The sequence below is a fragment of the Solanum verrucosum genome, unplaced genomic scaffold (assembly GCF_900185275.1).
Source record: "Solanum verrucosum unplaced genomic scaffold, falcon-dt-bn FXZP01000287.1, whole genome shotgun sequence".
Lineage (NCBI taxonomy): Eukaryota > Viridiplantae > Streptophyta > Magnoliopsida > Solanales > Solanaceae > Solanum > Solanum verrucosum.
The window spans coordinates 416,018-430,506 of NW_026020292.1; the positions used below are offsets into that span (position 1 = coordinate 416,018).

General features: G+C 35.4%; 1 protein-coding gene across 1 annotated transcript; it reads left to right on the forward strand.

The window, feature by feature from the left end:
* The first annotated feature begins 5,047 nt into the window (after positions 1-5,047).
* On the forward strand, positions 5,048-13,858 carry LOC125834541 (ninja-family protein Os03g0419100-like). Its single transcript, XM_049513670.1, has 2 exons — positions 5,048-5,279; positions 13,497-13,858. The coding sequence occupies exons 1-2, from the start codon at positions 5,048-5,050 to the stop codon at positions 13,856-13,858; spliced, it is 594 nt and encodes a 197-aa protein (XP_049369627.1).
* Positions 13,859-14,489: the final 631 nt, after the last annotated feature.

A 14,489-nucleotide genomic window follows, 5' to 3' on the forward strand; every position in this document is an offset into this window, starting at 1 on the left:
CCATGCGTATTCTTATATCAGATATCTCGAATGAATTGTGCTTATGATCTTTCGCCCTAAAGTCCTTTTAGTAATCATTTTTAGTTTTGGAGAGTGGTATTGTTGATAGTAGTTGTGTGATGATGGAGCAGAGGATCGCTATTTCTTATTGTGATAGTGATGATTTTTTTATTCCATCTAAGGTTATGAATGTGGAGGAAGAAGGAGATAAAGTTTTACAATGAGTACTAATTCAGCTTCCTGGTGGTAATGAATGAAAGTTTAGTTGGTAGAGATGATGAGAGGATGAGAAGTTCTTAGAAAGTGGGTTAGTAGGAGTCTATGGAGTGGTTAAGGTTCTAAGCTTGAATTTGGTGTTGTTAACACGTGGACAATGTGTGATACATTGGGTGTTCCGTGATATGAGCTCAAGGTTAGTTGAATGTAGCAGTCTGGAGTAGTGTTCTTGGGATGAAATTTACTACAGAGGCATAAAACCCAAATCTTGTGATTTAGATCAAAATGATCACCCAATGTTAAGTACTTTGTGATTCTGAGTTAAACTTGAATATAGTAAGAGTAACCCCTTTCCATTCTCAGACCAGCCATCATTCGAGGATGAATGATCTCAAAGGGGAGATATTGTAACACCCCAAAAATTTCTAAGTTAAGAGCCGAACTATTATTCATTTACATGTAGGGTCATATCGGGTGATTCTTAAATTTCCCATATATGTAAAGGTGAATTCCTTAGTATGACAATGATTTTGGATATCAATTAAGGTCACTAACAACTCCTAGCACAAAGTTGAGTTGAAAGTTTCCTTACGGATTAAGTTTTGATGTAAGAGTTCACTTGGGTCAACTTCAAACGACCATATCTCCTAGAATATAAAGAGTTATGTGGACAATAACCTATCAAATTAAAGGTATTTAGATATTTTTTCAAACGCCACCAATTTTGCAACAATCCAATGTTTGATTAAAAAGTTATGACCATTTTAGTAACATCTATATTGCAGTGACGAATTAGCCGACGGGAAAACATTATAAAAGGTCATTTTTGTCTTTTTACCTCTAAGAAAACCCTAAAGAAATTTCTTGACTAATTAAAGACCCAAAAAATCAGATTTTCATCTCTTAATCCATCATTCTCTTCTCTCTCAAACCCTAAGACAAAATCCTAAGGAAAAGTCAAAGTAGAAGACTCAATTCAAGATTCTTTTTATCTTTTTCAAGATTCCTTCAATATTTTTCAAGATTCTTCTTCAATGTAAGTCCTTCTCCAAGAATTTCATTCTTTCCAACTTAAATTCCTCCATACAATTATGAATCACTAATGAAAATCATAATTCTTGGCCATAGAAATTTCAAGAATGTAATTCTAAGAACCTCAAGAAAAGTTTTCTTGATTTTTCTCCTTCAAGCTAGGGTTTCAAGGCTTCTAATAAAGTTCTTCTTCAAGATTATTCAAGAACCTTCTTCTTTAATGTATGTAAGGCTATCATAGTGTTGGACTAGTTCGTCCTCACATCCTACATGTTCTTTCAAATTAGTAAAGGAGTAATCTAGGATCCTATCCCTAGATTTGAGTATTCTTGAAATAAGTTGATTTTGAGTTCTCGAGTTCTTGTTCTTTTTGAAATTCTATTCCTAATTATTGAATTGTTATATGTTATGCATTAAGATTCTTGAGTTTATTCGTTCATGTATATATTTCAGCATGAACCCTATGAATTGAGTATTCTTGAGATGAGTAGTATCGTTGAGTTCTGAGTACCAAGTTTCCGTATTGCTATTAAGATCCTTGAGTTGAGTAGTTCATGTCTATATTTCAGCATGAACCCTATTTTGAGTTATAAATTTTGATAATCTTTTAAAGCAAACAATTGTGTTTTAAAATGAGTTTTTGAGAAAGTAAAGATGAGTTTTGAGAAAGAGTTTTTAAAACATGATTAGTATGACGATCGAGTTTAAGCAGTATGGTATCTGGATATACCATCAATGTTTATGCAGTATGACTTCCCGAGTGATCATGATTATATTACAATATGATTTTGATATGTTTTTTAGAAATATTTTTCAAGTATGAGGTGAGTAAGAGCATCAGGGGACTAAGTATTCCCAAAGGTATCCGTTTTTACGTTGATAAAAGAAAAATTTTGATTTCTAAATAAGTTATGAGTTCAAAAGATATTTCAAGAGCAGTTGCCGCTTTTAAGAGGGTAGTTTGAGCAATTATCTCAAACCATAGGAAGAGTTATGTTTTTAAACATATGAGCATGAGTATATATTATTGGGAGTAGTATATTGAGCACCGATATAGGGACGAGTTCAGACAACTCAAAGTCCTTATAAACCATGTATGCCAACATGGGTAAATGGTCATACTTTTTAGATGATTCCTTATTGCTTTTAACCATAGTTTAGTGGATCCACTTAGTTTGGGTGTCCTATATCCCGGCAAGGTATAGGACAGTTTTGGCAGCGTGGGCGAAACACTATATCATCATGTAGCTCATACTGATGGTTGTCGGTTAGAGAATCTCCCAATAGAGTTAAAGTGTATTTTTATATATCACTTATTATGTTGAGTTCAGAGATGAGAGTATTTTATAAAGTTTTAAATGATTTAACTCCTTTATTTCTTTACATTCAGTTGAGTATATATCTATATCTATAGTAGTCCTTTCATTAGTGTTTTTGTTATTCAGCTATATTACATATCGTACATTCAATGTACTGATGTCATTCGACCTGCATCTTTTAATGATGCAAATACAGGTTTTTAGAATCCTCAACAAGAGTTCGTTGAGATCTTTTTATCCGCTTTTGAGTAAGACCTCCTTGATTCTGGAGGACTCCCATTTTTATGAGTTGTTACTAGTAGTTCTCTTGAGGAGTCGTGGGTCTTGTCGTGACAGTCATCTTTGTATAGTAGAGGCTTCATAGATAGACAATTTTTGAGAGTCTTTCAGTTTTAAATATTTATTTAAAACTTATGTTTCATACTCAGTATATCCAGTTCAGTTTTGAGATTTAGTAAATTATTTTTAAACACTTCTTCCAATTTGATGCTTGTGTATGATTGAGTTAGTCTTCCACTTGTAGTTAATCAGGATGAGGGTTCGTTTGAGGGCCAACATTGATTCTTGAGTGCTGGTCACGTCCAAGGTGTAGGCTCGGGTCGTGACATAAATAGAGAGGCTTCACTCAAATGGGCACAACTTTTTACTCTGAGCTCAAAATTGGGCAAACTTGGTGGCATTGGAAGGAGGACTCAAATACCTTCGATTTGATAGCTCACGGGCCACCTAATTCTTTATGTGCTAAAAGATCTGGTCGTTTGAAGTTGACCCAGAACTAAAAATTGATGGGTGACTTGCATGACTTCTATTTAGTTGTTTTGAAGTTCGAGGTATTACAATACCAAAGTTGCAATAAAATATTTCAGACCCAAAAATTGGATCAAAATATGACCGTGGGGCTTGCACACGAAATTCAAAAATTGATTTCGTCACAAGATCTCAACTAGCTCAAGAAACATGTGCCCTAAAAAGGGGCACATTTCAAGCATCGATTGATCCCAAAATAGTCCCATCTATTTTAAGCTCAATAATGATCAAAATGGATTTTAAAAGAAGAAATCAATGGAGTGTACATAGTGTATGGAAGAATAATAACCCACAATATGTTCCCACACTATCCATAGTCAAAATCCAGCAACTCCCAGTTGATTTCTCCTTCAATTTTCTCTCCAATCTCCATAATAATGGAAATGCACTTTGGGAATATGCATGTTAAAACGTGAGGAACTGATATAATTGTAACAAAGTTCTTCATCGTAATTTATTAAATTTGAGTGGGTCCACTGACCTCACATTGCGATTACGATGGTCAATGGCCCGCAACCATGTTGATCAAGAAAGGTAGTCTTCACATTTGTGTGTCCTAGCTCACAGTCGTGCTGAGCAAAATTTGGGTGCTGGTCAACACCAGCTATATCAATTCATTTTGTAGTTGAGAAAAATGATTGAACAGGAGCTCGTGAATCGTTTGGAACCCCATGAATGCAAATGTACTATGCTACCCCACCAGATATGACATTTCATACTCAATGGAGTCGATGAAACAACCAACTAGGTTGTCTCAATAGAATGTTGACCCAAATCAACACTTACAAAAGCAATCAAATAAGCATAACACCAAACAACATAAAAACATCCCGATCACCTTAAAGTCTAAACCAAAGGTCATTCTAGCTCAAACTCGGCATTTAGAGCTAACCATGATGATGGAATTTTCATCTGAGCATATTTACCTAGAATGTTGACCAAAGTCAATCATTTTCCAAACTTTTAGAAACATCTCGCCTAGCAGTTCAAACTCATGCCGAAGGCCTCATGACCTGAACCAACCATGCCATTAGTCCTTAATTTATAGATTCTTGAAATTTAGCTTAGATTTACAAAGTTACATGGTCAAACCGTTCATTAAATTTAATGATCTTTTCAAAACTTTGACCGTAGCATATCAGCGAGCATTTAACATCCGATACCCATTTTACCCCTTTGTGATTTGTTAATTACAAGGATGTACATCTATATGTGATAAAATAATAAAGGTTGTAAAGGGTAAATTATTTTAAATTGTTTCCTTTACTTCAACTATATAATCCTTCTTTCTTCCTCCGAAACTGCACAAGAAGTCTATATTTTTCTTAGTTTCTTCCGCCTGGGTGCTTCTTTATTTTCACATTCGAGCAATTCTAATTAGTAAGTATTTTTCAGTTTCATCTTTAAAGTATAATTTACTTTGATGTGTAAGTATGATGTTCAATTATTTTCCTCTTGTAACTACGGATTCAGACATACGCGAGTTTCGTTGGTATAGTAATTTCATGGCTTAAATTCTTCAATCAATAAAATTACAATGTATTTATATATATAATTATTTCCTAGTTGATATGGTGCATATATATGACTTCTATTTTTTGTTTGACTAAGATTAAACTTACAGATTTTATGTATTTGCATCTTATATATTTTTTTCTATCTTGCAGTGATCTATGGCTGAACCAAAGGGTAAACTTTCTACCTATACAAGTGCTCAACAAGAAATGGATCTAAATCTCTCACCTGGTGGATCTTATAATTGTGAAAAGACTAATGAAATTTCAATGCCTCAACCGTTTTCACAAATTAGGGCATCAGCTGCCAACAATCCTGCCTTTAAGCGGGCTATAGAGATTATAAGATCCGATCTGCATAACAAATTAGAAGATACGTCTAAAATTTATGGTATGTTGTATATCCCCTTTTCTCCATTTGATGATGTTAAGTGATTTAGTTTGTCACATTGCTTTCATCTTGTTTACGCCTACTTATATTCTTTCCATTTTTTTTTAACTTTCCCTATATTTACTCTTCTTTTCTTAATCCCTTTAAACTTATTTTTTCAATGCTTTTATCTTGAACTTAGTTAATGTAATTTATTTTGTTAGAGGAAACGTGAAAAACAAAGAACAAGGAAGAATAACAATATTTAATGAGATTTAGATCAGAATGATCCTATTTCCACCGGAGAACAACTGCTTGTATATTAACAAAGAAAGGGAAGAGATCCCAAATACATCTAAGATAATTTCTCTTTTAATTTTCTACTCTTCTAATGTATTTCTCTATGGGTTTTTGGATGGACTTCTACAACGGAGAATGACCATCCTTTTATAGGTGGCCAAGCTTGAGCCCTAAGCAATAAAATAAAACAAATACAAATTTTGGCTTGCTCTCCAAGTTCAATTCCTAGTCAAGTAAATTGGAACATGAAATTTTATTCTACTGGGTTTGGCCCCACAAAGACCAAACAAACTCTTTTAATCTCCACCTTGGTTTGCGTTCTGAGCTTGCGTATGAACAACTCCGGCCAAAACTTCTAAGCTTACTGGGGAATCCCGTTGTAAGAAACAAGAAGAATCTAACCTTTGTTGAACACATTAGCTCCACCTAACAGTTGTTCTCCCAGAGTTACATCTATTGATGTATACTCCCGCCAAGTCCTTGCAGTGTGCAAACTTGGTAAGCTGGACTATCTTGGTCAACATGTGTGCAGCGTTATCATCTATGATAACCTTCTCGACCATGATAGTTCCCTCTTCAACGACATATCGAATGAAATGGAATTTGACGTCAATGTGTTTGGTGCGTTAATGAAATCTTTGATTTTTAAACAAATCAATAGAACTTTGAGTACTGTCACATCATAGAGATGATTCCAGTTGAACCAAACTCAATTCTTCCACCAAACCTTTTAACCAAATAGCTTCTTTCATTGCCTTCGTTGTAGACAAAGCGACAATCGATTGTAAATTTGATTTCCAACTAATGACAATGTCAACGAGAGTAAAGATATATCAAGTAGTGTACCTTCTTCGATCCCCTGCATAGTCAGAATCTACATAACCGAGAATTAAAATACCTTCACTTTTCCAAAAGGTTAGGTCAAGATCAGAAGCTCCTTTGAGATATCTCAATATCCACTTGGCAACTTCCCAATGCCTTTTCCTTGGATTTGCCATGTATCTTTTTACCACACTTACAGATTGAGCAATAATTGGATGTGTGCATACCATAGCATACATAATGCTATCAACTGCGCTAGCATAAGGAACCTTTGACATATGCTCCACCCCATCCATAGACTAAGGAATTTGTAACTCTAAAAGATTGAAATTAGAAACTAACAGTGTACTTACAGGCTTGCTCAAATGCATATTGAATCTCTCAAGAACCTATTCGATGTACCTCTTCTAAGAAAAATGTACAACACTGTCTTCTCTTGAAATATCTATTCCAACAAAAAATCTTTGCAGCTCCAAAATCCTTCATGTCAAATTCCTTGCTCAATAGCTTCTTCAAAATATTCATCTCTATCATGTTGTTAGCAGCAATAAGCATATCATCAACATACAACAATAATAAATCATAGAGTTACCAAACATCTTCTTGTGATGCATGCAACTATCAAATGCACACTTCAAGAACCATGTGTAGTCATGAATACATCAAACCTCTAGTACCACTATCTAGGGGATCGCTCAAACCATACAAGGAATTCTTCAGTTGGCATATATGATCTTCATTTCCCTCAGCTAGGAAACCTTCAGGATAGTCCATACAGATTGGCTCTTCTAGATCACCATGTAAAAAAGAAGTTTTGACATCAATGTTTTCAACATCCAAATCAAATTGTGCAACCAATTCTAGTAGCACGTGAATTGGACTATGTTTCACGAATGGAGAGAAGATCTCATTATAGTCAATTTCCTCCTTCTGAGCGAAACCTTTTGCAACAAATCTCGTCTTGAACCTATCATCTTCCACTTCTGAAATACCTTTTTTTTCTTTCTGTAGATCTATTTGCGTCAAACTGTCCTATTCCCCTTTGGCCTTTCAACTAAGACCCATGTCTCATTTTTGTGAAAAGACTCCATCTCTTCCATCATGTCTAGTCGTCATTGTGCAGCATCATTGCAAGAAGTTGCTTCAACATACGAAGAGGGATCGAGATCCTTAATCTCTTCTTCTACAACTTCGAATGCATATACAATCAAATTTGGTTGCTCTATAAGACGTTCCAATTTCCATATCGGTCTTTTTCTCTTCCAACGCAATTGTGTTTGGTTCATTGACAACAAGTCCTTCAAGATCTACATCTTTTGATTCATCAACTTCAATCTCTTGATCCATTTCCTTTGTAATAGCATGACCCAATTCCTCGAATCATGATAGCACCTACTATTACCCACCAGTAGATAAGTCAACCCATAACCCAGAACAACAAGTAATAAGTATAAGGGTAGAAACAAACATAATCAATACTTTAAGCAACATAACTAGATATAGGCGGAAGCAAACCAAAACTATATACATAAAAGATCCCTCCCAGAACCTTAAAGTTACAAGTTTAGAGTTGCTCTAACAAGAAAATACAAGTCCCAAAAGTTGACCAAAAGCAAATCTTGTCTCAAAATACAAAACACTAGCTATACAATATATAGAAGGAGACATTCAATTTAGAACACCAAGTACTGACTCTTGCCTCCGATCTACAAAGCTGCAAGCTCAAACAATCACCGATGATAGCTAGTACAAGGTTCTGCATCACAAAACAGATGTAAAGTATAACATGAGTACCAAAACAATGGGTACTCAGTAGGCATCATAGGCAGACCAAGGAAGAAAGCTTAAGATAATATGAAAAGATAGAATCTAGACACGAACAAAGGTCAAAGCGGAATTTAAAGAAAGCACATGACCGTACCAGAAGTAAAAATTAAGTACAACTAAACTAAACCTAACTGACCCCATAAGCCCAGAAGGTACTCTCATTCATTACATTAAGTAAAATCCGAACAGACCCCTATAAGCCTGACAGTTACACAAAATAGCTAAAGTACAAGAGTGAAGTAAGTGAATCAAGATACCAAAAGCATAACCCAAGTCTCGAACTCCAAGAAACAACCTCAAACCATAAGCACTAAATAAAGGGCAGTAGACTCCCACAATCACAACCCCAGCTAGCAAGAGTAAACTCGAGGGCCACCCAACTAGATAGTAACTCCTAGGGGAACTAGCCCAACTAGCAAAATTAACCCGGAGGCATCAATATGACTACCCGCCAAGCCAGACAGTAAGCTCTAAGGGGTACTAACCCAACTAGCAAGAGTAAACTAGGGGGCCTCAACAAGAACATCAAAGAATCGTGTATTGTCTACCATTAATATTGTTGTGGAATGACGCCCACTCACGATAAATCAATATAAGGCTACTAGCCTGAACCACTTCAATCTCAAGTCATCTAGTGAAACACAAAACCCTCCAATATCACAATGGGGCCGTAGAAATAGGGAGAGTAAATAGAACCTCGACAAAGATGAAACAATGCCTAAACTTAGGCTCATTCTATCAAGCTCAAGTCTTCTACACCAGTCTACGGGAAACTAGTTTGTTTGAAATGACGTCAGAGAAGAAATAAGGCCTAAAGGCAACAAGTATCGCAAGTCTAAGGCAAACACTAGTCTAATCCTAGACTAAGGTCAAATATGCTAATTACACAACAATAAACAAAATAAAGTCTCAACAAGACATAAAGATGATCACACAACCCCAACTAGCGTGGTTCAAATCTCGGAAATATTGAAACAAGCCTAATTAATTCAAATCACGATGAATTTACATATTCAAGATCAATCTATGCGTAGGAAAGTCGTAGCCTATATTTAGGCCGACTACGTGTACTCCAAAAAACTTTTCTAGAGGGTTTCCTTTCCAAACGGCCTCAGAACGCTACCATTTTATACATATAAAAATAGGATCACAATGTTAATAAGGTCATTTCAACACCAAAAATACATAACTGGAGACGAACCAATTTTGGAGTCAAAATGGGAATCATGGGACCCACACAAGAATTTACAAAGTCAATTCCGTAAAAAGGTCTAGCACAGTACCCATAACTTGTGTTCCAAAATAGAACATAATTCAGGGCTCAAAATAGCAAGAAAAGCCACATAGAAAAAAACTTCACATTTAAAGAACAACAAGGGACTACAACAGTCCATAAAACAATGATAATACATTCAACAAGCTTTCCCCGATGCTCCCCGATCACATGCAAACATAGCCCCAAGCTTTTTGATCAACCCGTACTTTAATTTGAATCACTCTATTTGAAGCTAAAATAAGCGAGGAATCACCATAAGAACTTTGAACAAAGAGCTTAAATTTGTCTAAGTCTTTAAAAGATTGGATGAGGGTCGTTTATGCAATTACTTACATCACTTAAGCAGCTAGCCAATAAGAGGCAGGCCTCTCTTCCATGCTACCTTGGTCGCTAAAGAGAGGCTTGCTTAAGCAGCACTAGGGTCGCGAAAGCGACGAGGCTTGGGCTGGCTAAGCTCGCTTATGGGAGCCCCTGTCGCTTAAGCGGAGCCATGACCGCTAAAGCAATTGCCGCCTAGATTGACTAGCTCGCTAAAGAAAATCCCTGGTCGCTTAAGTGGAGGTCTATTAAGTGAGACCAGGATTGCTAAAGTGACAACACCAACATCAGACTCCAGAAATTTTCAGCTAAGTCCCCTAGGCTCTGCCTCGGGGCTCAGGATTAGTTTGGAACCCCGTGCATGATAACAAGATATGCAACTCAATCAAATTTGACATTCTGAACTCAATGGACCAGTCTAAACTTCCATACGAGGTCATCTTGACTAAAAGTGGGCTCCACACCAAACTTTATTTTAAACCAAAATCCATAAGGGGCTTGGAATTAGCCCGAGAGCCTTGGGATCTACATGAAGGGTCATTTTAGACCAAAATAAACCACGCTAACATAATTCTAATCTGTGTATGTTTACCAAGGTCAAACTTAGGCCATAACTTGAAAGTTAAATTATCTAATTGCACAAACTCGTACCGAAAGCTTCGATAACCATGCCAACCATGTGACTAGCCTAAATGTCCCTTTAGGAGATGATGGAATCATTATAATTAGATTCTTCGGTCATCTTCCTGAATCTTTGATCCAAAACGACCGTTTAAGATTCAAAAGATCTAAAACATAAAAATTCACATAAAAACCAAACAAACGACTAGGTGAACTAACTATCATTCCTAGTATGTCATAAATTACTTGGGGTAGCTATAGGAACACTTCAAAAGTTGAACAGAAGTCATTAACACATAAATGACCTGGAGGGTCATTACAGGTAAGCTCCAGTTGTAGCTTCATCTACTCGTTGTTCTCGTTTCCTGATAACTCCACATAAAATTTATGAGGATTAAGTTTAGAGGATTCATTAAAGGTAAAATCTCTACTGAAAACAAATTTAAGTTAAGATAAACATCAAAGCTTGTACCCTTTTACTCCATCTGTATACCTTACGAATATGGCCTTCTTAGCCTTAGTTCAAGATTTCCTTCATTAACATGATAATAAGTTGGACACCCAAATATTCACAAGAATGAATAGTTAGAGGGTTCACCTGGACATACCTCATTAGGAGTCTTAAAGTCAATCATGAGGCTGGAGATTGGTTGACAATATAAGAAGCAATGTGAACTACTTTAGCCCAAAACACTTTGGATATTTTGTCTTGTAAAAGCATATAATGAGCCTTCTTAAGAAGAGCTCTATTCATCCTCTCGACAACTTCATTCTGTTGTGGTGTGTGCCTTAATGTCTTATGTCTTGCTATCCAGAACCTTGCAGAAACCATTGAACTCTTCACTATAAAACCCCAAGCCATTATTTGTGTAGCTCCAAGCTAATAATTTCTCTCATGTGCCATAATATTGACTTGTCATCATCAGATAATTGTACTATATATGCATTTACATAGCCAACAATTGTACTTCCTGCTAATGTGTAGAGGCCATCCTTCAGCTTGGCCTTCAGCATGACTAAAGACCATGTAGTCACTTTCAGAGTTCCTCCTTCACTCATGTACTTGTAGCCATGTTAATCCAGAATACCCATGGAGATTAAATTCTTCATCAGATTAGGAACATAATGGACTTTTGTAATAGTCCTCATGATTCCATCATCGCAGCGAACCCGAACTGAACAAATGCCAACTATTCTACAAGTTGCATTATTGACCATTACTACGGTTCCTCCACTAGTCTCATAGCTGATGAACCAATCTCTTCAGAATGTCATACGTAGAGTACAACCAGAATCTAACAACCATTTGTTTTCATAGACTCCACTATTGCATGATGATGTTAGCATATATTCATCATCAAAATCATGTACATGCCTTTTCTTTGGACTTTAACATAGGGCAATCTTGTTAAAAGTGCCATTCTTGTGACAACCCCAACACTCTGCATTCTTCTTGTTCACACAAGAATTTGATATGTACTTTGATTTTCTCGTTCTCTGTTGGCTAGTATGGCCTCACACAAAGAGTCCACTAGCTTCGTCACGTTTATCTCCTTCAAAATGCATCTGCACATCACAAGAGTTAAGTAATTGCCGCACTTGCTCAAGATTAATAGGATCTTTGCTATACATAATTGAATTTTCAATATCATGATATTTTAAAGTCAATGAAAATAGCAAAGCACATACAAGCGTCTCCTCATTCTTTTTAAATTTTGGCAGTCTGTAAGTCCATCACAAGTTTATTGAACACATCTATATGGTCTTGTAACAAAGTACATGAATCCATCTTAAGTGTGTGATGACGCCATTGTAATAACATCCTTGTTGTCACCGACCGGTCTTGGTAAATCCCTTCCAGCTTTTCCTAAAACTGTTTGGATGTCTCCTTGATACTTGTACTCACTTCACAAAGAATGTTAGGTGCAAGGGACAGTTGGATTACACTCAATGCATCTCCTTCAATATTCTCATTGTAGAAATTTGATGTGTCATTGGAATACTTTCAGTAAATAGTATGGATTAAACCTTCCCTCCACAGTAACACCATAATCCATGTATGGAAGTTGTTGGGCCCACTAAATCCATCAATTTAAAATTTCATGGAACTCATCCTTACTTTTCTTCCTCTTGTACCACAAAGTATTTGGAAATATAGAAAATCAAAGTACTTCTTTTATGATGTGGGAGTTGAGATTGTGTTGCAACCATAGAGCATAAACAGACAGAACCTTGGCTCTGATACTAATTGTTAACAGAAACGTGAAAAATAAAAAATAAAGGAAGAACAACAATGTTTAACGTGGTTCGGATCAGTATAATCTTACGTCCACCAAAGAACAATTGCTTGTATATTATTAAAGAAAGGGGAGAGATCCCAAATACATCTAAGAGAATTGCTCTCTTAATTCTCTACTCTTCTAATGTAATTTAATATTAGTTTCTGGATGAATTTTTACAATGGACAATGACCATCTTTTTATAGGTGGCCAAACTCTGGCTCCAAGCATAAAAAAAATGCAAAAATTGTTCTCCGCGTATTTCAGCTTGTTCTCCAAGTTCAATTCTAAGCCAAGTAAATTGTTACATGAAATTTTCTTCCATTTGATTTGATCCCACAAAGATCAGACAAATAGTACTTTTTTTTTCTAAAAAAATAGTACCTTTTCAATGTTTGATCTTTCTTTTAATCTTTTTCACTAAAAGACACGAGAGAAAAATTTAAGACTGAGGTAAGAAAGAAATTTGTCGAGCCATTAAAGATGAACAATCAACCTAGAATCATTTTTCATGTATTTATGACATCTTATAATAATGATAATTAATTTCAAATAGCTACTAACTTTATTTAATTTCTTTTTCAATTTTCTTGTTGTATGGGAGTCTACACCATACACTACTGCAAAAGGTAACTCAACAGTTGTTCCTTCAAAAACTATAGAGGAAAAAAAAACCAACTACTCTATCTTTTGTTCCTATCCCCTCAACCATGACTAAAAGTAAGGTAATTGTGCTTACATGCCCTTAAAATGTTATTTCAATTAACAAATCTCTCGTTCATTCTACATTATCAGAAAATGAGAAATCAGCTATCAAATTCAATACGGGAAAAGGCAAGTCAATTGTATTTCCAGAAAGTAATGGCGAAAAACCATTAAAGAAAGTTAAGAATTCTAATGTTGTCACATCAATGGATACGAGTGACCTGCTAAGGATTATGCCTTCTGTGACAACTTCTGGTGGAATCATTAATGGAAAAGTGACAGAAGGATTCCTTTTCAACTATGGAAAAGGAAAGCAAACTTCAATAGTTTGCATTTGCCATGGAAGGTTCTTCTCACCAGCTGAATTTGTGAAGCATGGCGGTGGAAAAGAGGTTGATAATCCGATGGAATTTATTAACATAGTTGATGATGCATCAATAGGCAATGCTTAATTTCTTATATGTTACAAATATTGTCAAATTGTTTAAATGCAACTTTGAACTTTAGTTTGTTGTTTTTCGTGTCATATGGTGGATAATTCTTCAGTTTTTCAAACTGAACTTGCAAATGTGGTTTGACATTGCAAGGTCTTATTATATATATATAAGCATCATTGATGCACAAGAATCTTTCTAATCTCTTATGCTTTTAGCAAATGTTGATACATAAAATAGGAAAATATAGAACCTTACTTCAATATATACATTAATTAGTTTAGCTTTGCATCCCTAACTTTCGGTAATGTATTTAAAGTATAATAACTTAGAAATGACGACCTCCTGAGTTTGATATTGTTTAAAAACAAAACATATTTAGTTATACTAAGCTCAAGAGGTCGATTTTTTTCAACGCAGTCAATTATTTCTTAAAAAGTTGGTAGGAGATCGGTTTTCTTTAATATAACAAATCTAGAAACAATTTTCCATTTCATTCTTGACTCCTATCTCTCTTCAAGTGATGGATTTACTTAGAGCATATGGTGAACGTGCCCTCATCCTATTAGACTTTAACAGTGAATCTTATATATAAAATTTTGGGAAGTTGGTTTTATATTGTGGTGTACACTCAAAGTGAAAAATTGAT